The following is a 25,068-nucleotide window of genomic DNA, read 5'->3' as shown; positions in this document are numbered from 1 at the left end:
TGAAGACCAGGACAAGAAGGTCTCAGGGCTGAGATTGTCAGCCACAATCCCGCAGGACCATATCCACCACACTGTAGAGACACCAACAGCCTTTTATTGATAGCCAGCCCTGCAGCCATGTGCTCTGGGTCCTCCATACAGGCGTGCAAGCCAGACCTCTCACTGCAAGAGATTTCCAGGCTCTCTGGGACCAAAGTAGTCCCACTCCAATCTCCCGAGCCCATTGGGGCCTGGGGGCCTGGGACCTTCGTCCTTAGTCCTGGGCACTGGCTCTCAGAGCAGCTTTGTACTTCCCCGTCATCTCCTTTGGTAAGGGCACCAGGCTGGGGCAGGGCACCTGCCCCTCCACTTCGCACATGCACTCCCGCAGGCAGTACTTCCGGGGGCCAAAGTTGGCGGGATGAAATTGCTGCTGCTTCTCCTGCTCCTCTTTCCTGAGGGTTTCCCTGTTGAGCAGCACGGGCAGCAAGAAAGCATGACGACATGGCTTGGGGCCCGTGGGCAGGACAGGGGTGAGCTGATCTCTTCACATGTGCACCCCCAAGGTGGGAGGGAGGGAGGGAGTCAGTGACTGCAGGAGGCTGTCTCACCAAGTGAAAAAGCCAAGGTCGCGTGGAAGCAGGAGCTTGCTGGTGTGCTCAGCCTGTGTTCGGGGCCCATAGCTCTGTTGCCAGGGGCAAGGGGACTGGGAAAATCACCCTGGACTTTCACGGCTTTCGCTTCCCTCCCTTTTTTTCCTGTCTCTCTCTATTCATGTAAAGAAAAGGCACATGACCCAGGGCAGATGTGCTGGCACCTAGCTGAGCTTCCCCTAGGAGAAAAGGCAAGCACTTGGGCTGCACCTCAGCTTTCCCTTCCCTTGACCCCCTTCACAGCAGGGGAGGTCAGGCCTGCAGAGGGTCAGAGACGAAAACACACACCTTGTGAGCTGTGATTCTGCTCCCCATGCTCTTGTTACCATCTGGGGTTCAAAATCATCTTCCCTCTCCACATAGCCCCTTCTCCCTCACTTCTTTGGGATGAGTTGTTTTGCTCCCCTCCAGGTCATTCCAGCAACTCACTCGCTCTTCCCCAAGATTTTTCTGATGTGCTCCATGATCTCCTTATTACTCTTGGTCTCCATGTCCACCAGCACCTGCTCCCCAGAATCTGGAAACAAGGGACGGGGGAGAATCTGAGAATCCAAAGCACTCTTGAGCCTCAAAAAGGTTGGTGAACGCCTGTAATCCCAGCACTCAGGAGACTGAGAAAGGAGAATCAAGAGTTCCAGGTCAGCCTGGTCTACATAGCAAGAACCTGTCTCAAAAAAACAGAACCAAATAAAACCAAATTAAAAAAAAAAGGGACTTGGGATTTTCTTTTAGTGGCAGAAACATTTTTACAATAAACTTTTTAAATAACCCAAAATGTACCCTTCCTTTTTCTATTTTTCTTTGGACACTAGTAAACAAAGTATGTATAAAAGCGTTCTTTATTGTAATAAAGACTGCCTGTTTACGGATACCTCAATACTGTGAAGATGGCAATGGTCCCCAAACTGACCTAACACTCAGTGTAATCCCTCTCCAAAGCCCAGCTGGTATGTTTGTATAAACAGTAAGTTGAACCTAAAATTCATATGGAAATGCAAAGGAACAAAAACAGCCACAATTGTGAAAAACAAGACAGGAAATCTGGGGGTGTATATCAGGATAGAGGGAGCACATGCCTCACGTGCATTCAACTCCCGGCACCACAGTGGGGGGCGGGGAGTGAAAGAAGGGAAAACATTCATTTTCCAATTTCAAATGTATGTAAATTGAAGTTGCCATAATCGAGACTGTATTAGTTTAACAACAGACACACAACAAATGGAACAGAACCACGTCCAGAAGTAAACCTTACATCGTGCTCCGCTGGTAATTCAATGAGGATAATCTGTTCAACAGATACTGCTGGGAAGGCTGGCTGTCCACATGCAAATAAATGAGCTGAGACTTCACCCCACAATGTTCTTAAAGCATCAAAATGGATGAAAGGCCTCAATGTCAGATGTGGCTCAGTAGTCCAGTGAGGAGCAGAGCCTGAAGCAGGCTCACCTGCCCACATGACCCACCCAGCTCCTGGGCCCATGATGGTCCTCATTCCTCCTCCTCTCACTCACCATCCAAAAAAGAAAAAAAGGAAAAGCTACCAGGAGATTATATTTATATGAAGCTCTAAGCCAAATCTACAGTGAAAGAAGTCCTAACGGAAGGGAATTCAGATGTCCAGGTGACACAGAGGAATCCCCTGGAGTGACAAGAACCTTCTATATCCTCCCTGGGAGAGTGATGACACAGGCCCAGGACTAACTAACCCACACTCCTCAGGAACACTATGGCTCGATGAAAAGCATTTTTAAAAATATTAAGGGCTGCAGTACAGCTCAGTGGTGGAGCACTTGCCTAGCATGCTCAAGGCTCTGGGCTCCATTCCCCAGAACCAAAAACGTGACATGAAAACAAAACTCCGACCCACAATCAGCATGAACCCCAGCTTCACCGGGGATCCAGCCTAGGTGCCTTCTGCTTGTAGTGCTCATCTTTGAACATCATCCCTTATGGGTTTTGTCCACTGTCTCCTCCTGGTGGCACAGAAGCTCCTCCAGGAAGACATCTTTGCCTGTGTGGCTCCCCAACCTCCCAGTACCTAGTCCAGAGCCGCTCCCAGGTGAGCTCCGTACACGGCACACCCAGGATGAGAGAAAGCAAACAAAGCACGTGCTCATTCCACTTCCTGCTGCTCCCCATCCTGCATCCTGACCCCAGAAGGGATGAATACAGCGGTGGGGCTGTCGCCTGCTCAGGACCAGAAAGACTATGCAGAGGGCTGCTGATTTCCCAGCACTGGAGCAAAGCGAGCTGGAAAGTCACAGCATCTGGTCGGACTACGAGCACGCACAGAGCAGAGGACACACGAAGACCGTGGTGACCACCAACAGTGACACTGGGAGCCCAGGTGCCAGCCCAGGGTACAGACAGCTTCCTGGAAGAAGTGAGGGCCAAGGCCAGGTTTTTGTCACTGTGGTGTTGGGGCACAAGGCCTCACACGTGCTAAGCACCTGCTCTGCCACTGAGCTACACCCCAGCCCCTTGCAGGGTTTCTTACATTCAGTAAGCAGACAACACAAAGGAAATTCCCAGGCCAAGAGACCAGCATGAGCAAAGGCATCCCAGCACAGTGCAGCAAGGGAATTTGAAAAAATCAACCCACATGCAAGGAGGTGGAAGACAGCTGGAAATGAGGCTGGCGAAGGAGGGGAGGGGAGGAGAAGGGGAAGAGCCTCCGGATCTATGTGGCCACTGTGTGCACAGTAAGGGAAGCCAGTGACAGCAGCATGGAAGAGCTGTTCAGATCTCCTGACTACCCCCTGCGAGGAAGAACACGGGCAGTCCCAGGGCTGAAGAGCCCCCCAACTCACCCAGATAGAACTGCAGGAAGGGGGTCGGTGTCATATTCTTAAACATCACGATCTGCACCCATGGGTTCTTGTACTGGATCTGAGGGATGTTGAAAAACACAAATTTCCTGCGCAAAGAAGAAATGAAAGCTGTGAAGCAGTTCTGTACCTATGATCTTGCGCACATGTGTATTTTTCTGCAGAGAAAGTCCAGGGCTTGCCTCAAATCCTTGGAGGACCCTGCCCCAAAAAAGGCAATAGAAAAACAACTACAGGGATCCTCCTTGTCTTTGCTAGCAGCCCCTGAGGGGAAAGAAACCTGTGCCTAACAAACTCTGCCACACAAAGGTGAAACTGAAGCCAGGAGAATTTCCACCTCTTCATTTGTATGGCGTGTACAAGTCACCAAGCTGTTCCTTATAGACACACACTGTATCTACTTATGCCACAATTTTAAAATAAATTAAGCCAGGTGTGGCACTCAGGAGGCAGAAGCAATTCAAGGCCAGCCCGGCAAAGTCAACAAGACCCTGTCTCAAAATATAGACAAAAGAACTGGGTGCAAGACTCAAGTGACAACAGCGCTAGTCTAGAAACCAGGTAATCCTGGGTTCAAGTCCCAGAAACACATACCAACCATGAGAATTGCAGGGGAAATACTTTCTCAGTCCAGGTGTGAAGGAAAACCTTTAAGCTTAGAATGTTTAAAACAGGTAACTTGGGGATGGGGCTCAAGTGGTAGGTAGAGCAAGCACCAGGCCCTGAGTTCAACTCAGAGCTGCCGAGGGAAAAGAAAAAGAGGTAGCTTTGACTGCATTAAAATTTTTGCATGGCAAAATTTACTAAAAACAAAATTCAACACCTGCCAAGTCAAACCAGTAATGCCAGGATTCCAGAGATGGAGACGGAGCTCCCGAGTTCAAGTCTAGCCTGGGTTACATAGCAAAACTGTCTTAAAAAACAAATGAAAACTTTTGTAGACCTAGACCTAAAATGATGCCAATGATAATGATGGGACACGAATGTTAACGGGGAACTTGGTGGGGGGCGACGTGAATGTAAACAGAGGACTGGGGGGGAGGGGGAACACCAGAGGGGTGAGGAGAGGACACTGGGGGTGAAAATGACAGAAGCACACTACATGGGTACACATGCAGACAGCATAATGAAACTGGAAGAGGGGGAAAACAGAAACATAATGGAGGGGTGAACCTGTCCACAGTACACTGTAGGCATATTCAGAATTATCACAATGAAATCCCCTATTATTAATGTACTCTAATTCAAAAATAAGACTGAAAAAACAAAAAAAGATTCAAGCTTTCAGCTCTAACAGTCCATGATTTTGCAATTCTGTCACTATTTTTACTGCTAGACTGATTATAAAAATAAGAAAACCTTAAAAAGTTGGCATGTTGTACAACCGCTTCCATTTTCTTTCTGCCTACTGTGAAGGCACGAAATTACTGTGAGCACAGTGAAATACTGTGAGTACAGTTGAGTTACTGTGAGCACAGCTTTCAGGAAGATTCAAGAAAAGCCAGTCAGTGATCACCATGCCTGGCAAAGACCATACTTCTGAGAAAAAGTCTCCACAGTTAAAATGAAATTCACAAGGAAAAAAAAAACTGATGAGGAAGTGGTGCTGTCAGACAAAAAGATTAGAAACAGTGAAGAGAAATAAAATTAATTCAAATCATTAGTCTTCAGAAGGTCAAAGAAACACATTAATGTAAAACAGAGAAATCCAACAAGAGGAAAACCGGGCCACCTTTTTCAAATACACAGAGCACTTTTGCACACTACTCTAAAACCAGCAGTGAGAGCGATTCAAGCAGATATATTCACCACGTCAAATCCACAGAAGATGGAAAGGGCACTGAGAAAGGCTAGGCCGAAGGCTTGGCTTTATCGCAGGAAGTAGCAGAGAAGATGGAGAGAACACGGAGCGGTTGAGCGAAAGATTCAGGGCCTAAAGAAGCAAACTGAAATCCTGACACAGGTGAAAGAGGAAGAGAAGAGAAAACAGGTGCTTCAGATAGTACTGGGGTACTCTTTCTTCAAGAACTTTCTTAAAGAAGTCTCAAAGCATCCACACTTGAGGAAGAAATTCTGACAAATTCTAAACCAGAATGCTCTTCTAAAGGAATAGGTGTTCAGTCCACCCTGGAGGAAGAGCATGTCAGCGTTCACTGAAGAAGCCTGTAAGAACTTACTTGATTGTTCCATATTAATTTAAGGTTTATAAATTTGCAAACTACTGAAGCTTCTGCAGGATTTACTGTCCCCAAATGCAGGCCCATCAGTAGCATCAAATGTGTCCTAAGTCCAGGAAAGCAGTATTTACACTGCCATACCTGCAGTTATTTGCCTACAACCATGAAATAAGAATAGCTGTGACTGTCAGTTTATAATGGTTGAATAGAGATCGTTTACTGGTTAGCCCAGAGAATGTGATGCGGTGTGAGCCCAGCTACTAAGGGGGAAGAAAGGGGTGGCTCACAGAAAGTTAATGAGACACCGTTTCACGCAATACGCCGGGCGTGATGGTGCACGTCTGCCATCCCAAATACCAGAAGGCATAAATAGGAGCACTGTGACCAGATGGGGGCAAAAAGCATGAGATCCTACCCAAAAAATAAGCAAAAAAACCAGAGCATAGCCAGGGCCTCCTGGCTAGCAAGCAGGAGGCCCTGAATTTAAACCCCAGGATCACACACACACACATATATTTATACACAGATATAAATTTCCTTGATCTCCTCGGCAAAACATGCTAGACTTTTCAGGCATGTTGAGTCAATGATTTCCTTCCCCTTTTAGACACTTTCACCCTGAATACAAAGACAAGTGAGGTTTACTGCAGCAGTATTTGTACAAGCAAAGGGGCAGAAACAACCTAAATACCTGTCAGGAAAGGGCTGAATAAACCATCACTGGCAGCAAGAGTCCCTAGGTTCCATCTCCAGAACCACAAAAAAATACAAAATACAACACTGGATTGCATGTGACACCTAACCAAATGCCCAGATCCCTCCTGGCTGCCCTTGCTGACCCCTCGCTATCCTGAACTGTTCTAAGGACCACCCTGCCATCTGGCTTCCTGGTGGGTTCAGCCAATAGAAAGCCCCAAGAACATACAGAGAGGGGGAATAAGGGCACCTATTTCTTCCCCTGGCTCAACCCTGGCTGTATCCAGCCCTGCAGGCTCTGCTGTTCCCTCACCTCACCTCTTCCAGCCTCGGCCTAGGATCTCCAGTTGTCCGTCATGCTTCTCCATCCCTGCCCACGCCTCTGTAAGCAGTCCCTTAACTAAAGGCACCTTCTGCTTCCTGTCTCAAGTCTCCAGCCGGCCCCACACATCACAAAAAAATGATGTCCAGGGGACAGCAGGTCAGCCTCAGAGCCACACTGCTAGTCATGGGTCCTGTCCTCATCACCCTCTAGTCACAAGATTCAGGCAAGTGGTTGCCCTGTACGTCATTATGCAAGAAGACAGCAGCACCCTGGGTCATCAGGCTCTGACACCACCAGTCCACATTGAAGCTTCTAAGACAGTTTCACAAAGTTGAAACTACTGGCTCACCATCAAAAAAAAAAAGAAACACCAGTATGGGCTAGAGGTATGGTTCAAGTGGTAGAGCACCAGCCTAGAAAGCTCAAAGCTCTGAGTTCAGATCCCAGCACCACAAAAAAAAAAAAAAAAAGATTCAACAGAAAGCTGACAGTATGACTATCTGAGGACTCTTACAATTGGGACAGAATCTGCAATTGAAATAAAACTATTAACTATAGGAAAAACAAAGGTTTACAAAGAAGGAAAATTAAGAGTATTGTATTTGGCACTAACTCCAGTAATGAATATTGTTCAGTAATTCACAAATAACCCTATTCCACTAATGAGGTAGATTATCCCAAGAAAGAGCAATGGCAGTGAGAACAATGTCTTCCTCTTCTATGGTGGCAAGCAAACAGACAGTGCGCAACCTAAAAAAGGAAGGAGGAGCTCTTGGGGTATGTTAATTATGGAGGAAACTCAGAACTGAAAGCTGCTGCCTCTAGGGGAGGAAACAGGCCCTAAAGCCACCCTCCCCCCTCCAGCACACCAGTAGGGAGCTCAAAGGCTGAATTCAACCCCCCAGACTTAGCAGGCCTCTCTGTTCACCCCATCCTGCGGCAGAGTGAGTTCCCAGCATCACAGAGCCTGGAACAAATAAACCAGGATGTAGCCTGAAGCCACTTGGAGGAACTGGCACAGGAATCTCAGAATGTTCTTGCTGCACCTAGGGAGCAAAGTTAGGGGTGGATGGCCTTCAGGTCAGCACCTGCTGCATGGGCCAGACACTGTACTAGGCACTTCATTCTTGAACCCTCCGAAGGTGGGTTTTACAACTAAGGAAACTAAGGTCAGAGGTTGAGTGAACCGCCCCACATCTCACAAGTGAGAGACCTCAGCTGTGACTGCACTGGGCTTCTACCACACCATTCTGTCACTCTCAAATCCACCCACCCCCTGAGGGCCACTGCTGCTTAACAGATGCCTCAGAGGGGAGTAGGACCTAAGCCCTCCGATTCTCAGGAAGACAGTTTCCCACCCAGCCAGCAGAGACCCACACTAGCCGGGGCTGCAGTGGCCACTGGCACGTGGAAGGGAGGAAGGTCCCAGCCAGGGCTGCAGATATGCTGAGGGTGCATGCATAAGCAAGGGATGCCTGGCTAGACAGAGCAGGTCAGGTGGGACATGGTGGGACATGCTAGCCCTTATCATTAAGAACAATGACACCCAGAATGGCTTTCTTGATCCTATTTACCTAGAGGTTATTAAAATACTTGAGAATGTGAAAATGAGACTTACAGGCCTACATGATTGACCATTTTAAAAAGAGGGTTATTTTGGCCTGGCCCAGTGGCTCATACCTATAATCCCAGCTACTCAAGAGGGAGAGATCAAAAGAATCATGATTTGAAGCCAACACTGGACAAAAAGTTATCAAGACCCACCCCCCCCATCTCAACAAATAAGCCAGGCACAGTGGTGTGTAGCTATAATCCTAGCTACAGGGAGGTAGGTGGATCATGGTATGAGGTCACCCTGGGGCAAAAAGCACAAGACTGAATCTGAAAAAATAACTACAGCAAAAAGGCCTGGGGGCATGGTTCAAAGTGGTGGCATGCCTGCCTACCAAGTGCAAGGCCCTAAACTCAAACCCCAATGCCCCCGAAGAGAGAGAGATGGATTTATATAAGCATTTGAACGCTTCATGTTCATAAATCAGGACTCCTGTATGGAACCCACAGCACTCACCACGGGCCCCAGCTACCTGCCTCCCTCTTTTCCATCACCTGCCTGGCTCTGCCCCAGGACCATCAGTGCGCACAGCTGTGCAGTGGGTTATGCAGGAGTAATGTGCAAGCCCAGCTGACCCAGGTTAGCAGGTCCAGGCTGTGGGGTTCATCTGCGCCCAGCAAATAGCTAGGAGGGAGCTTCTGCACTCCTGACCAGCTGTGCAGTCAAGACCCTTCTCCATGAACACTACCTCCACAAGGAAGCGCTCTCTTCATCCCGTCCTGCTCCATCCCACAAACCCAACTCTGCTGGGCTGTTTCTGGGGCCCTATTAAGTCCCAGCATGCAGCACTCTGTAGGTACTGGGCAAATGTACACCGAATACCAGCAGAGCCTAAGGCACTGCTTAGGGATGCTCCAGGAGCGGGAGAGGGCACGGCTGCTGCACAGAGCTGTAGCTTCATCACTGCACTGACCAGCCAAGAGCAAACACCTCCCTCACTCCCAGCTACACATCCTGCTCACCACTCACTCGCTAGCTGCGGTAGCTCTGACTAGCAGTTTACTTAGCCTCCTAGGCTGGAAATAACACTTAGGATTCTGTAGAGATCGGGTGAGGTAATGCATGAGAAGCATAACAGGGCTCGAACAACGGCAGCAGCTCTTCCTGCTCCCACCGCATCCCCCACATCGCCCCAGGACCGGGGTTAACATTCCTGTTTGGGACACCAAGAAAGTGCAACTCGCCCGAAGCCAGCGGATGGAAGAGCTGGTACCCAAGCTAAGTCTGCAGTCCCTTGGCAGGGCGTGTGCCCCAGACCAAGGAAGATCTGCGGCTGCGCCCCACCGCTCGCCAGCTACAGGGGATTAAGGGGGCCGGTGGCCTCCCTCGGGAAGGAGACAGAGAGGGCTCTAGTCCTTCCGCACCCTCGAGGCACCTGCTGTCCTCGGTTTCCTGGTGCGTAAAATGGGAGTAACGGAGGAGGCAACTGGCACGCTAACACTGAACAGGCTACGACTCGCCAGAGTGGCCTAGCGGGCTCCCACTGACCTGGCGCCCTCGCCCAGCTCCCCGTGCGTGTTGTAATTCACCGTCATGACCTTCACCGCGTCCTTGAACACCACGTTCCCCTGGCTCAGGTATTTCAGGGTGCGGCGGATGGGGAAGCGGCCCTTCATGGGCATGGCGGCGGCGTGGGAAGGGCTGGCTGCACTGGAGCAGCCGCAGCCCCGGGCCGGACTCACGCCGCGTCTCCCCCGCGCCGCGCCCGCGCGGAATCACGGGAGGCGCCTCCCGGCGGGCAGTGCACGCCGCGGGGCAGCCTGGGACTCGTAGTCCTGGCGGTTGGGCAGGCACACGTCACTTCAGAACAAGCTCCTCCGCAACTCTGTCACGCTCATTCCCCCGCCCACCCACGGGAAAACGCTTTTAAACACTCTAATTTCCTCACAATTAGAAATAAGTTAGGACACCTGAATAGCAAATCAGATGATGGCTTTGCTACTGGACCTCCAGAAAATCAATTTTTTTCTTCCAACATCTCCAGTTTCTAAATGAAGAGAGTTCGACCCACGCAATTTCTAATACTGGCTTTAAAAGACACCGATTTGTTGCCAAAGGAGAAAAGAATAGACTGAGATCTGCCCCTTCCTAGTTCAGCCACTGCAGCTGTGGTCTGGAGCTTTGCGGGGGTGCGGGATGCGGGGTGTCAGGTTCTTCCTTTGCTCTCCCTTGCCCGGCGCGGCCGTGTAGTCCACTCCACGCTTCTGGCTTGCATCGTGGACTGCACTCTTACCCTTGTTTCCTGTAGGTAAGATGCGGGTTTTCCTGGCTTGTTTCCACATGTTTTTCTTCGGGACTGGAGGATTGGTTCAAATGGTAGAACATCTGCCTTGCAAGCGAGAAGCCCCGAGTTCAAACTCTAATACTTCCCCAAAAAAGTGTTGGCTTATGCAATTTGAGTGAGATATGGAGCGGTGTAGATTTTTGGTGTCTGGTTTTCTCTGAGCTTCCTGGATCTTTGTTTTGTGTCTGTCATTCATTTTGGAACGTTCTTAGCCACTTCATTTTTTTTTTCTCCTTTTGGAATTCCAGTTGCACGTTTTACATATTTTGAAATGGCTTCATACTGGTTGGATGTCCTACTTTTATTTCAGTGAGGAAGTTTCTGCTGACTTACCCAACCTCTGATTCTTAGAAGTTTCCTTACCTCTGCTTACATGTTGCTTGCTTTTACCGTTAAGTCTTGGGAACATACTACTCCATTATTTTAAACTTCCTGTCTGATAATTCAAACATGGAGTGCCATTTGTTTTGTCTCCTTGGACTTTTTTTCCTTGCTTTTTATCACTTGTGCTTGTAATCACTTGCTGAAGGTAAAACAATATTGGCTGTGTTGGGTAATAGGATCTGAGATAAATAAGCCTCTTGTGTGATGATTTTATTAATCTGGCTAAGTGAACTGTCTGCTGTAGCTGTAGTTGTTAGCGACTTCAGATTCGTCTAGTGCCTTTTTGTCTCCCTTCATGACTTTCTGGCTTCCCTAGATATTCCTTCTCAGAGTCCATCTGTCAGCTCTTTCAGCTGTGATCCACTCAAGCCTATCCTAAGGCCACACTGGGGTGGCAAAGTGTGGAACAGGGGATACATTCTAAGATCCTAAGATCCTTGGTCTTTAGTGGTCTGTATCCTTGGGCTACGACCTTCACGAATATTGAATTCCTCCAGCTTACCCCTTAGATAAGAAAGGCAGGCTCCAGGGGGCAGGGAGGGGAAGAATGTACATCCCCCAGATGAGATAAAGCTCAGGTAGCAATCCTTTCCATTGTTACAGCTCTCCCTACAAAGATGACTTTCTCTTCCTCTCCTTCTGCTAGAGCTACCAAAGAATCTTTTTCAGTTCTTCACCAGAGAACCAAGTGAGGTATGGCCTGTGCCAGCAGAGGGTCCTCATTCCCCTGCCAGTCCACACCCAGCCAGGAGCAATTTATCAGTATTACTATTCTCGTGTTCCCCACCAGCTGTGGCTCTAAGCAATCATATCTTGGCTGTGACTTTGGATTCACTTCTCCAGACTTCAGGATGGCAGTGAGGCCTGATTATTTAAATAAGTTATTGATTTCCAGTTTATCCAGCTTTTTCTTGTAAGAACAGAGTAGCAACTTCCAAATTCTGCATGTCTGGACAAAAGCACTTTCTTAACTATTTCAAAAACAATGCTAGGCTGAAGAATTTTAGGTCTTAAAGTTTGCAGGAGGTGCTTGCAGAGGATGAAATCCTCCAGCCAATGTAGGAAACCCAGGTGTCCCCACATAAAGCAGGCGAGGGCATCTTGGGGTACACACCTAGGCTTCAATCCCAGTGGTGCAACCCAGAGTGAGTTGCAGTCATTTTTTCTTTTGTTAGCTGGGGTTGTTAAGATTAAATGAAGTGATACGCGTTGATCCATGGTGCTAGCTCGTTAGATAGGCTAGTTAATCCCTGTAGGGTCTTCATAATAGTTTCATCAGGGGTTGTGTTATTTGGTATATACGTGCAACACGAAACTCCAATCATACAAACTCCTCCCTTTTTGGTCAACATCATGTCTCTGTCTCTCCTTTTTCTAGGTGTTGTGGCATGGCTGGGGATCCAAATGCTAGGGTGAAAGGGACTGCCCAGTTACCTGGGAGAGTCTCAAGTAAAGGTCCTCCGAAGTACCACCAGACATAGGCTCTGCCCACCGAGAGTGTGGACTGGTTTGTGAGGCTGTTGAAGGACCGGCTTTCACTGCATCCCGTCAGGTTTCCCACATTTGTCAATCATCCCCCTTTGTGGTGAGGCATGGGGTATAGTTGACGTCTAGAGCTGGTGGCCTAATAGTCCTCATGGGCTGACCCGTAGGACCTCTGACCTCTGGGAACAGTAGTGATAGCGTCCAGCAGGATTCATTGCCCCAAGCCTTGGCACCCTGAAACACAGCCAACGTGCAATACATTCCATCTGGATCTGAGGACCATCCTAATGAAAACGGGACCACCTGAGACTCTGGCTTCTCAATAGTACAAACATAGCAATTGCTCTTATTTAATGTGTAAACAGAATATTTTATCCATTTCATCCAAGCATTTGTATCCCTGTACCCAATTTCAATAGCCACAGTTTGTCCTAGATCCTTGATTTCTACTCCATTAACCTGAGTTCAACTGTTGTACAAACATGGAGGTAATGTTGGAGTGCAGGTAAAACTGGGTGTCACCTGGGAGGGGTTGGGAGCTCGATAGAGCTCAAAGGCACCTAGAGATCAATGGGAATATCATACTCCCTGGCGTCCACCTTCCTCAGGGAGAGTTGAAAGAACAAATCAGACTCTTAAAAACCAACTCACTAAATTAGTCTTAGAGACCAGATTACCTTGGACTAAATGTATTCCCATCACGCTACTCAGAATTAGGACAGCCCCTCGGAAGGACATTGGACTCTCCCCCTATGAAATGCTTTATGGGCTTCCTTATCTTAGCTCTGTTACTGATGTACCTTCCTTTGAAACCAAAGACTATTTCCTCAAAAATTACATACTTGGATTGTCCTCTACTTTACTTTGTCTTAGGAAAAAAGGATTGTTAGCACAGCTCCTCCACTTGACTTTCCTGTTCACCTACACCAGCCTGGCGATCACATGCTGGTGAAGACCTGGAAAGAAAATAAGCTTGAGCCAGCTTGGGAAGGACCCTTCCTGGATCTGCTGACCATGAAAACAGCTGTCAGGACCATGGAGCAGGGGTGGACTCATCACACATGGGTAAGGAAGGTGCCCCCATCTGACCAGAAGGAACAATGGGCTGTGCTCTCACATCCAGGCAATACCAAAGTGACTTTAAAAAGACTATAGTGAAAATATTCTTTCCCTTTCATTTGGGAATTGGTATGCTTCTTATTAATGTAACTCTAGAGTACCTTTCCCTTAATTGTTGAATTCGATGCATGTCAGGTCCTTCCTTGCGGAGATGTACATCCCAACTTCAACTCCAAGGATACTCCCTTTATGTGTTCTATCCCGGGACCTACAGGGAAGCTGGTATCTGTCCAGAGTGCATGGATGTGGGGTGGAACACTGGATATATATACGCTATATATAGGATATACTTCCCCCTTTTATGAAATCCGTCCCTTAAGGACGTTGGTGGTGAAATGACTCCCATTGTCTGAATCGTATCTTCTATAACCCCAAGCCTTGGCATTATGTTTTCTAGTAATACCCTAATTACAGTTGTAGCAGTGGCCCCTGGGAGAGGGATGGCCTTGACCCTAATGAGTGAGATGGTCTACAATAACTAAGAGGTATTTAAGATGACCTATTTTGAGCATCTCAGTGTAATCAACCTGCATGCTTTGGAAAGGTCGCAACCTGGGGTTTCTACCCCGAGCTGGTCTCTGTCTCAGAGTTTGCTTGTTAATCTTTCAACAAGTAAGACATCCTTCTGATACTTGTTTGGCTAGTGTATAGAGCCCTAAACACCCTTAGGCTCACAAAACTGCATCACACATGGCTTGGGGTCCCCACTGGCTCCCCTGATGGAAATAGGTAAGGAGTTCTCTCATTAGGGACTTTGAGATCATTTCCCTCCCATTGGGGAGAACCCATTTTCCCTGTTCAGTCCTGACCGCCCCAAGTTTTTTAGTTGTTCTTTCTCAGAAAGGGTAAAGAAAGGGGTGACATGAGGAGCAGGGAGGTGCAGAATGAGACAAAAGACCAGGGCCTCAGAGGTGAGAGCAGCCTGTTTTGCTATCTCATTTGCAAAAGAATTTCCCTGAGTCTCAACGTTTACCCCCTTTTGGTGACCTGGCACATGGATTATGACTATTTCTTCAGGTAGTTTTAGGCTCTCTAATATTTGTTGAATTAATTCTCCATGTACCAAATCTTGGCCCTTGCCATTGATTAAGCCCCATTCCATCCAGATTTTTCCAAAGGTGTGGACCACACCAAATGCATATGTTGAATCAGTGTATATGGTCCCTTCTTTGTCCTTTAAGTGTTTTAAGGCCTGATTTAGGGCAAACAACTCACAAGTCTGGGCGGACCAATTGTTAGGGAGTCGGCCTGATTCTATTATAGTCATGGCCTCCCGTCTACTATAGAATATCCATTATGCCTTTTTCCCTTGATTACCCAAGAGGATCCATCCACAAAGAAACGGGGCCTGGTCTGGAAAGGAGTTTTCCCCAGATCTGGCCTCATTTTTGTTTGATATTCCATAATATCTAAACATTTATGTTTGGGGGCTCCTCCGTCCTGTCTTCCTGACAAGAAAGCGGCTGGATTTAGGGCCTCATCAGTAGTTAAAGTTAGGTCATTCTTTTCTAGCAAGATAGCCTCCTACTTTAGGATACTGGAATCCATCAGCCATCTACCCACCTTCTGGTTTAAGATTGTCCTAATTTCATGGGGAGTTGCTAATAATTAGGGCTCCCCCAAAAGTGATTTTTCTACTTTCTTCAGTTAGAAGAGCTATTGCCACCACTGCCTGAATGCACTCAGGCCAACCTTGGGTGACAGGATCCAGAAACTTACATAATAAGGCCACAGGTTAAACGTTGGCCCCCATATTTTTGGATTAGCAACCCAAAGACAACTCCCTTATTTACATTCACGGAGGTGAAAGGGCTGTTCAAGAGCAGGCAAGACTAGCATCTGGGCTGTGATAAGGGCTTGTTTTAGCTCATCTACTTGTTCTATCTCCTCGGGGGTCCAAAGGAGGGGGTCTGGTCCCTCCCGGATCAATTTGAGATGTAAAGATTTAGTTTTAAGGGCATATGAGTCTATCCACAAATGGCAATATCCCACTAAGCCAAGGAACTTTCTCAATTCTTGTTTTGTTCCTGGGAGAGGGAGACCAGTGATTCCTTCTATTCTTTCTGGACCAATCTTTCATTGGCCGTTACTGATTAAATGTCCCAGGTATTGTACTTCAGTCTTAGTAAACTGTAACTTATTCTTTGAAATACGAAGTCCCTGGCTTCCCAGGAAATTTATAAAGCTAGTGGTGGTGTTGATCACTTCTTCCCGATTATCCCCTGATAAAAGCAAATCATCCACATATTGGAGGAGGCACATGTGGGGATCTAATATGAACTTTTCTAAGACTTGTTCTAAAATCTGGACAAAGAGGTGAGGGGAGTCAGTAAATCCCTGGAGAAGGACAGTCCACCTGTATTGTTGCTTGCATCCTGAGTGAGGGTCCTCCCATTCAAAGGCAAATATGTCCTGACTGTTCGTATCTAATGGGCAGGCCCAAAATGCATCCTTTAGTCTATTACACTAAACCACTCATGGTTATGTGGAATTTTGCTGAGAAGAATGTAGGGGTTCGGGACTACTGGGTGTTTAGCTTGGATTATTTGATTCCCAGCTCTAAGGTCTTGAACTAACTGGTTGGACCCATCCATCTTTTTGACTGGGAGGGTTGGGGTATTGAAGGGAGATATACAAGGTTCAAGGAGCCCATCTCATATCAGTCCCTCAATAACTGGCTTCAAACATATCCCCCCCTCCATAGGAATAGGGTATTGTTTTCTCCTAACAACCTCCCCGGTCTTCTTTAATTCAACTTTGATAGGTGTAACCTGTAGGCCACCTCAGTTCCCATCTCTAGCCCAGACTATTGACTTAATTTGTTTCTCGGCCCATGGAGTAAGCAGATTTAGGGATGCTTGTATTTTATCCCTTTTTACATGTAAATCTATTTCTAATCCGGTCATTAGATCTCTTCCAAACGGGTTGGTACCTGCCTCAGGACTAGGAGAAACTTTATCTTAGTGGTCCTATCTTGGAAATAAACATCTGTTTCTTGTAATATTTTAGCTGGAAAGCTTTCTCCCTTTATCACAGAAATGTGTATCCTCTCCAGGGAATAGATTAAGCCCCTGGGCAGAAGACAAAGGGAGGATCTGGAAGCTCCTGAGTCAATCAGGAAGGTGACAACTTCATGTTGTGTTTCCACTTCTAAATTTATCAAGGGCTCTGAGTGGACCCTTCAAAGTAAAAGAGCCTCTGACTCCCCTATTCTTCATCAAAGGTCATTAAGGGAACAGTTTCCCTATGCTCTCTTTCCCATTCTGGACATTCTCTTAAAGTGTCCGTCTCCCCACATTTAAAGCACTTATTTTCCCTCTTTTTTGTTTCATTCTGACTTTCTGGTCTCTTACACCCAATGAGGGAGGGTGGGCTGGTTGAGGTCCAATAGTATATTGGTTTGGCCTTTCCCTATTAACCTGCTGGAACGTGGATAACAATCTTTGTTTTTGTTTTTTTTCTTCCTCTCTCCTTACATATACTTTTGTGCCTCTCCCAATAATTCCTCTATGGATCTATTCTTCCAGTTTTCTAGTTTTTGTAATTTCTTTGCTATTTCTGGCCAGCTGATTATAACAAAGTGAAATTTTAACATTCCCTGTCCTAAAGGGTCTTCTAAGTCTAGCCCAGAATACTTTCTCATCTGATCCTTGAGGCGGCTCATGAACTCAGTTGGTCCCTCATCCTCCCTTGTTGGATATTAAGGCTTTAGAGAGGTTTTGTGACCTTGGCACTGATTCTCGGATTCCCCTTATTGTTAAATCTCTTAAGTCCCTCATATTTTCTCAGTGTCCTGGGGTGTTGTTATCCCACTGGGGATCTTGGTTAGGAAACTTAGCATCAGCCACCAGGACATTCTGTCCTGGGGGATGTTCACGTTCCCAGATAGGCATTGCCGTTCTATGGATCATGGCTCTTTCCTCCACCAAGAAGAGAATTCCCAAAATAGACATTAACTCAGCCCAGGTATAAACCTGTAGTCCCAAAAATTTGGTTAACCTGTTCTGAGACCCCAAAGGGATCCTTGAGAAGGGGTCGCAACTCCTTTTTAAACTTTTGGACCTCACAGCTGGTAAGAGAGGCATTTACAAACCCAATTTCACCCCTTCCGAGGGGTACCTCCATGAGAGGAAAGAGGTTGAGTCTGGTCTTTCCCTTTGGGACTGAGGAAAAGGTAGATTCTCAATGTCCCTATGACATTGCTCTAAGTCCTTTTGGAGTTGCAGTAGGGACGGGTTTCAGGTAAGGAGTGGGGGGGTCAGGGAATTGAAGGGGAGTGGAGGTGGAAGGGTTAGGAGGAGGAGGTGGATTGGTGGAAGCCTGGGGTGGTGGCCTGGGGGCGGCTCTGGTGCCTGAACTGGAGGAACAGCAGGGTTATTGTGGGGAGGGGAGTAAATCCCAGTTAGAAGGAGTTTAGGTTTTTCTTTTTGTCTTTTTTTTTTCTTAAAGTGGAAACAGGACTACAGGACTGTCTACAACAGAGGGCACATTCTATGTCCTCTTGAGTGACTGAGCTCTTGTCATTAACACTCTCAATTAATAGCTGACAGACGAAGTCCTCATCAGACCCAAATTCTGGCCAAAAAACCAAAGGCTTTAAGATTGGTTCTTGGGTCCAGATAAAACAACAGTATTTAACCATTTTTTGTTTCTTTTTCCCTATAGTATGGGGGCTATCATACCAGTATTTTAACATCTGCCCTAGGGGGCTCCCAGAGGGCATTTTATCCTGGCCTTTGTTTTCTGGCCCCTCTCTTTGCTGCCTTTATTTCCCATTTCTCCCTTCTGTTTGTGCTGTATCAGGAGCTCACCCACCCCCCAACTTTGCCTTGGAGGTTTCTTGTACTCAGATTCTTTTTTGCTTTGTCTGTCTCTGCCCATGTCCTTCGTCCTTCGTGGGAGCATGAGGCACCTTTTGGTAGCCTGCGGGTCAGTACAAACTCCTGACCTGGATTAGATTTTAAAATGTAATCTGCTTTAAATAGAATGAGGCTGCCTCAGAACTATGGATCAGGTCTCCACTATCACCATGTGTCACCCGACACATCTCATTCACACATCACACAGTCCCAATATCCCAACCACCAAGACATTACTTGGTCACCTCCATGATGTTTCTTGTCTTGGTTTGTGCACAGAACTCACATGGTCACTGCAGTTCCTGTCTTCAGAGCTCTTTTACCTACATTGTCAAGAAATACTGGAGTCCAAGTTCATTCGCAGATCCAGAAAGTTGTCACAATCAGCTGAACCTCGGGGCTGCTGCAACTAGGCAGCAGGATGCATCTCCCTGGGGAAGGGCTGGGGCCCTCTTTCCTGGATGGAATGTAGTATCCCAGACGATCCTCCAAATTGTTAGAATTAATAACCCTTTAGTGCCGAAAACAGACACACAAGAAACAGAAAATCTTGACAAGGCAATTTCTCTTGATCAAGAGGGTGCAAGCATGTGCTCACTCCTGCTAAGCAAACACAAAAGCACAAAATGGCTGACAGTGGGTCCTCCTTATATCCCTGATGCACTTGTACCTGGCCTCACCTGGGATTTGTCCAGGTCAAAGGTTCACAATCTCCCTCGATTGGCTAAAAGGCTTGAGGGATGGGTGAGGGCATACAGTTGGTGAGCAATGGAGTTGTACAGGAATCTGGAAGAAGCAGCAAGGACCCTTTAAACATGCAAGTCACCTATGATGGTGGCCTGAAGAATTTTTAAGTAATCTAAGAAGGTAACAAATACTTTGATAGAAAAGGTCATTTTTCTTACAATGGTGAGCACTAAATTCAATACTTTGTATTTAGTACTTGAGAGGGCTGGGTTTCAAGGCCCAGGTGAAGTTACTACAGAAACCTGCTCAGCTGCACCCAATCTCTCTCTGTTGCCCACTCCTGCCACCTTTGAGCTAGACACAGTATCTGAACATCAATCCCCACACACATACACACGTGTCCCCATGCTCCAGCCAGCTTAAATACTCCTTACTAAGGACAAAGTTGAGTCAGAGACCTGTGTTTCAATCCTCATCCCACCACTGACTAGCTGTGTCACCGAGCCAAGCTAACTTCTGTTAACCTTGGTCAGATGAACGTGCCACAGGCATGCTGGCAGAGCTAAAGGAGGAAGGAGTGAAATGTGGCACAAACTGCAATTCTAGGTTTCTCCATCTCTCTGAACCTGTTTCTTCCGATGTGAAACAGGAATCAGGACTGGAAAGGGTGTGCATGTAAAATGGGTCTTTTAATCAGCATTGCAGAAAGTATAGGTTAAGGCAACCTGGAACACAGATGTATTCCCATTGAGAGCCCAGTGACCTAAGATCTGTCCAATGGCCTTCACCAACCAGATAACAGGAGCTGGGACTGCCTTCCGCTACTTGGTCACCATCAAGAAAGGGGAGGGGTGTTTTGTAATGACTCTCACTTGAGGTCCATATACACATAAGCACTCACACACCCAACCACTAACATCTGTTATTTTATTTTTTAGAAAAAAGTTCCAATACAAGGCCCCAGAGCAGTGTATGCACATCAATGACCCTCAGGCTGACCGTCACTGTCAGATGACAGCACAACATACTCCAGTCCATGACCTGGTAAAGAAACCAGCTTCTCAATCTGAGTCCCATCACCTAACTATGCCAATGTCTGCATGGCTCATGATGACTGAAGTACATTTTAGTATCTGAACAGTAAAGACACAGTGGCAAGTGCAACGAGTAAGTGTCCTTAGTGTATTAGACAGGAAATACAAACGAGGTCTACAAGGAAAAACCAGATTTATGTGATGCCTGCATCCCAAAGTCTCTTCTGTGTATGACCATGACCTATTTCTAGGTAGATCTGCCAACAGTATATCAAGAACTTGCTCACTTGTTGATGAGAAGGCGCTGTCTGAAGGACTGCAGGAAGGGTGAATATTCACATGAGGTAAGAAGTTGAAGTTGGGGTTACAACTCACAGGCCAACTTTTCTTTACTGTCACCTGGTCTCTGCAATCCAACCTTGAGCCTGCATGAATTCTGTGAAGTGGTGCAGCAAGAAAGTAGAGAGTTCTCTCCCGTCCTTTCTCACAGAATTCACTAAAGCCCAAAGGATGTTTTTAGTTTGGTTTAGTATATCCAGTGAACTGGGTTTTTAAAAGCACTTCTTACGCATTTCTCAATGCTCTTAGTTACAGATTGTTACCTGGGGTTGGTTTCAGGGAAGGAGCACAGTTAGTGAATCAGTCGTAACTGAGGTCACCGGTTCTCATAAGAAAAACAATGATGATGGGAAACGGCATTTTGCTTCTTTGGGGCAGAGAGAAATGACAATCTAAGCAGGGAGGTACAGGCTGGCTGGGCCTGAAACTTCAGTAACAGCCTCTAGGGCCTGGGTCTCAGAAAGAGGCCTGCTCCAGGCAACATCTTACACACCTGGCTTCCCACTTCCCAGAACAGCTGATGATGCCAGCAGGGCTGGCAACTGGCTGACGCTGGTAAAGCACTCACAGTCCCATGTTTGAAAGCAGAACCCAAATGCAGAGTTCTTCATACCTCCACCCACTCCCCATTCCCACACCCCTATGCAGGACTTTCCTTCGCCAAAAACAGGCGCTAAAGAAATGTGACCAGAGTTGACACAGATGTAGCTCTTTACACCCAGTTTCTCCATTCCAATTGTCAACAGGAATCTTCGCCAGAATGTAGTAAATGAAGCTGAGCTCTCACACCAGTAATGGATGGACGTAGGGCACAGTTAGTTAAGGGGGATAAAGTGACTAGTGGTCAGTTACTGCTCATTAACAAGCATAATTACAGAAACTCTACCTAGAGCTAAACATACCTGGATATCGATGTCAGCTGTCCATCCAGGGCTCTGTAAACCAAAGCACCAGAGCTACATGAAAAACTTCCCTTTCTGCCCTTAACTGAAGAGTTCAAGTACTGAGGGGCTACTGGAGATATCCTGGGCCGTGCCTCCGCAAACACTTTAGTATCTTAATACCAAAAGGGGTAAGATAACCTCTCATCAGTGCCCCAAGTCAGGATGAACTTAAAAGGAAGAAGGCTAATCGGAAAGCCTTCCAAGTTATTTTATCTTCTCTCCTGATGATGTTCCACAGAAGCTTCCTGATCAGCAATTCCTAATTACATGCTGAGCCCTAGAAGAGGTCCAGAGGAGAGTCAAAAGACCTGGAAGGAGGTTTTTCCCTGGACAGTTGTTCCATTAGAGCCATGCCTGAGTGGAAACTTCTCCCAAGCAATGCTAACATCTACCAAAAAGTTACCATTCTTATTCTTAAAAAGCTCATGATCCATTTCAGACTGACACCCCTGGAAGCTTAACTTCCTTAAACTGAGAGGGAAACAGACGCTGGCAAAACGACCCTCCCTCCCAACCTCCTCCATAAAGAAGTGCTGGGCCCTCCCGGGTCCAAACTCCCCTCCTCACAGCAGCACCACCCTCCCCTGTGAGCAGAGGAGCAGTTGGTGAAAGGGAACCCACAGCCTGCTGGGGATAGACTTCTGCCAGAGCAGACAGCTCAATGGAATCCATCCTGCCCAACTTGGCTACAGGAAGGGCCCTGTCAAAGGCTGTCCTATAATACTGCATCATGACCAAGACTAAGCAGCCATTTCTGCCCTGCCCCATCAGAGTGTACTGAGTTATAGCTCAGCAATAAAAATGTAAAGTCCCTTTAAAAGGGGAAAACCCCTAATTTAAAAAGCAGGAAAACCAGCAAATGAATGCTGATTCTTCCTGCCCTAGTTGCACTGTATTATTCAACTGTAGTGGAAATGTCCCAAGTGCACAAGTACCCCTAACCTGTGTGCATCCACCTGTCCACCCTGCCTTCTTCCCCATTGCCATCCCCCCCCTCCTGTTCCCCAGGTCATGGCCAGGCCTCTGCCCCTCACTGGTCAGACAGGGCCCCCCTTCTGCTTGGCCAGGGTGCACTTCAGCTCCCGCAGATTCTCAGTCAGCACTTCCACCTCATCCAGACGGCCACACTGCTTGGCATCAAAGATGTAGGCCTTGATGTTGTCGATCTGCTGGAGGAGTAGCTCCTCCTCAATGGGCTCTTCGGCCTCAGGGTCACTGCTGCCATCCACCTCGAAGGGGTTGGTGCCAGTGTATTCCTCAAAGGGGTTTCTAGGGACAGGAGGGCTGACAGGCCTCGGGTGGGAACGGTCATCTTCCTCATCAAAGGGGTTGGGCGCTGGACTGTCTGGGTCAGTGAAGGGATTCCCTGTCACTGCCACCTCCTCCTCTTCCTCTTCCTCAAAAGGATTGTACTCCTTGAGGGTGGCAGTTGGAGGGCTGAGGGATGCCCCAGCAGCACGAGGGCTGGCAGCACCCTCATCCATGGGGCTGCAGAGGTCTTCCTCTACAAATGGGTTTAGGGAAGGCATGTCATTTTGTTGTGACATAGTACGCTGGGGGAGGAATTCCTGGCCAAGGGCCAAGGGCCCAGACCATATCTGGACAGGTGCTTGAGCCAAGCTGGGTGAAGGAGTCTTGGGAGTTGTGCTTCCTTGAACTGGGGAGGAGTCCAGATCCAAAGCATAGGCAAGGTGGGTGCGAGGCCCTCGGCTAGGGTCCAGTTGGAAGGGTGCAATTTCTCGGAAGTCCAGAGACCGAGTCCGAGTATGGAGCGATGCCACCCGGAACTGTTGGTGTTCTCGTTCCTGCTCCCGCTCCCGAAGCATCTGCAGCTGTTCCCTCTGCAGGTCCTCTTCCTCTGCCTGCCTCCGAGACAGCTCAATGGCCTTCTCAGTCTGCTGCTGGTCATATTCATCCTGCAGCTGCCGCAGGTTCTCCTGCAGCATGCGCACCTCATCCACACGGCCCGCGGCCTTGGCCTGCCTGATGAATGATGTGATGTTGTGGATCTGCTGGAGGAGCGGGTCAGGGTCTTCACTCTGTCCCTGACCTCCTGACAGTGGGAGCCAGCCCTCAGCCTTTCTCAAGGGGGCAGGTCCCCTGTGGAGAGATGCCACTTCCCCATTGGCTGCACGAGATGCCAGGCCACTCTGCCTTTCTTCAAGCCTTCTCTGAGACTCCAGGACAGCCTGCAGAGACACCAAAGCCACAGGGTTACCACAGTCACCAGGCTAGCAGCAACCCACCAACTATGGTCTCAGCAACACTCCATTCCTCTGCATCTCCAACTGCTAAAATCAGGGGGTGCAGGCTTTGACCTTCAAAAATAAAATAATGAGTAACAGTATTTAAGGGATAAGATTTTTTTCAATTTTAGCTTCACTGGTCATACACTTTTCATAAATCTCCATGATCTATTACCCTAATCTACACAATGTTAGAAACTCACAGTGTTTTTGTTTGTTTTGTTTAGGGTGGCACTGGGGATTGAATCCAGGGCCTCCAGCATGGTAGGCAAGTGCTCTACCACTGAGCTACACATCAAACCCCTCATGAGATAGGGTCTCACTGTGCAGTTCAGGCTGGCCTCAAACTTGTGATCCTCCTTCGTCAGCCACCTGAGTCCTGGGATTACAGGAGTGTGCCACCATGCCCAGTTACTTTCTGTTTAACAAGACACATCCCAATGTGTTCTGCAGGGAACAGGTGTCTTGGTCCCCTGCAAGTGCTACCAGGGGACAACTACCAATCTCTATGGTGTTCTAGGCATGAAAGGATCAGCAAAACCCTAAAAGAAAACTAGGAACTACCAATCTCTATGGTGTTCTAGGCATGAAAGGATCAGCAAAACCCTAAAAGAAAACTAGGAACTGGCTAGAAAAACAATGATTCTAGGTTCCACAGATAAGAGTAGGCCAGAAAAGAGAAAAAAGCAAGGCTCTGAAGCCGTGCAATGTGCAGGACATCCCAAAAGGTGGTGGGGTTGCAAGGAGGTGATAGCCACTGGGTGCCCAGGCTCTGCACACCTGTCTCTCCATGATCCTCTTCTGTTCCAGGTCCTGCTTCCTCTTCTTTTTCAGTTCCTCAAACTGTTCTTTGGTTGGCAGTGACATCAAACCCAGCAACTTTTCCTGTAGGGAGTTACAATTTTACACTTAAACCCTTTAAGGAAAAAAATGGGCCTTGTGCTTTGTGTGCTTGGGTTAAGCCCTTCTACCTCAGAGAGTGACATGCACTGATGGCAGCATAAAAAGGAGCTCCCCCTTCCATCTTCCAGATGGGCTGCCTTTTCCTATAGTCATGTCAGATATCCCAGGTATCCACCTGGCCCAGTATCAGCTTCTCCATGAGGCTTTGCCCTAACCACCCCACCTACCTTCCTATACCTCTACCCCAGCCCTTCCAACTACCCCTCCTGTTTACCACCCTTCCAGTCTGTAGTGCTTTTCACCCTCTCACTCACTATATGTTTTAGTCATTTATTCTGTCTGCCTCTCTGGAATATACCCTGTATGAGAACAAGAATGTATGTCCTCTTTCACTACAGAGCACCCTGCACCGAGCACAATGGCTAGTACTTAGGCAGGCACTCAAAAATAGCTGTGGAATAGTCACTAACCAAAAGTGGAAGGCCGACTCCTCTACACTACAGCATGGAAACCA

The 25,068-nt window shown here is 47.6% G+C and overlaps 2 protein-coding genes and 1 long non-coding RNA gene across 6 annotated transcripts in view; 1 reads left to right on the top strand and 2 right to left on the bottom strand.

Moving 5' to 3' along the window:
- Positions 1-74: 74 nt before the first annotated feature.
- On the bottom strand, positions 75-9,990 carry Mrps25 (mitochondrial ribosomal protein S25). 2 transcript variants are annotated; one of them, XM_020175599.2, is made up of 4 exons: positions 9,759-9,990; positions 3,443-3,549; positions 1,062-1,149; positions 75-446 (listed from the first exon to the last, which is right to left on the bottom strand). In XM_020175599.2, exons 1-4 carry the CDS (start codon positions 9,890-9,892, stop codon positions 254-256), a joined length of 522 nt encoding a protein of 173 aa, XP_020031188.1. In that variant the 5' UTR covers positions 9,893-9,990; the 3' UTR covers positions 75-253. The 2 variants fall into 2 exon arrangements, with proteins under 2 accessions (XP_020031188.1, XP_073900582.1); XM_074044481.1 differs by lacking the exon at positions 9,759-9,990 and adding an exon at positions 6,652-6,809.
- Positions 9,991-10,073: 83 nt separating this feature from the next.
- Positions 10,074-20,665, top strand: LOC141411546 (uncharacterized). The gene is made up of 3 exons (XR_012436393.1): positions 10,074-10,518; positions 13,297-13,488; positions 20,027-20,665. It is a non-coding gene; the product is annotated as an uncharacterized lncRNA (long non-coding RNA).
- The window catches only part of Rbsn (rabenosyn, RAB effector), a 28,805-nt gene continuing 23,735 nt past the window's right edge, over positions 19,999-25,068 (bottom strand). For all 3 annotated transcript variants that reach the window (XM_020175611.2, XM_020175612.2, XM_074044468.1), the window contains exons 11-12: positions 24,432-24,536; positions 19,999-23,594 (exon numbers count right to left, since the gene is read on the bottom strand). In XM_020175611.2, the coding sequence (XP_020031200.2) occupies positions 22,443-23,594; positions 24,432-24,536 (1,257 nt within the window). In that variant the 3' untranslated portion in view covers positions 19,999-22,442. The remainder of the gene's footprint in view (positions 23,595-24,431; positions 24,537-25,068) is intronic.

Source organism: Castor canadensis, chromosome 10, assembly GCF_047511655.1.
Source record: "Castor canadensis chromosome 10, mCasCan1.hap1v2, whole genome shotgun sequence".
Taxonomy (NCBI): Eukaryota; Metazoa; Chordata; class Mammalia; order Rodentia; family Castoridae; genus Castor; species Castor canadensis.
Note: the sequence above shows the minus strand (reverse complement) of the source record. Positions and strands in the feature narration are given on the sequence as shown.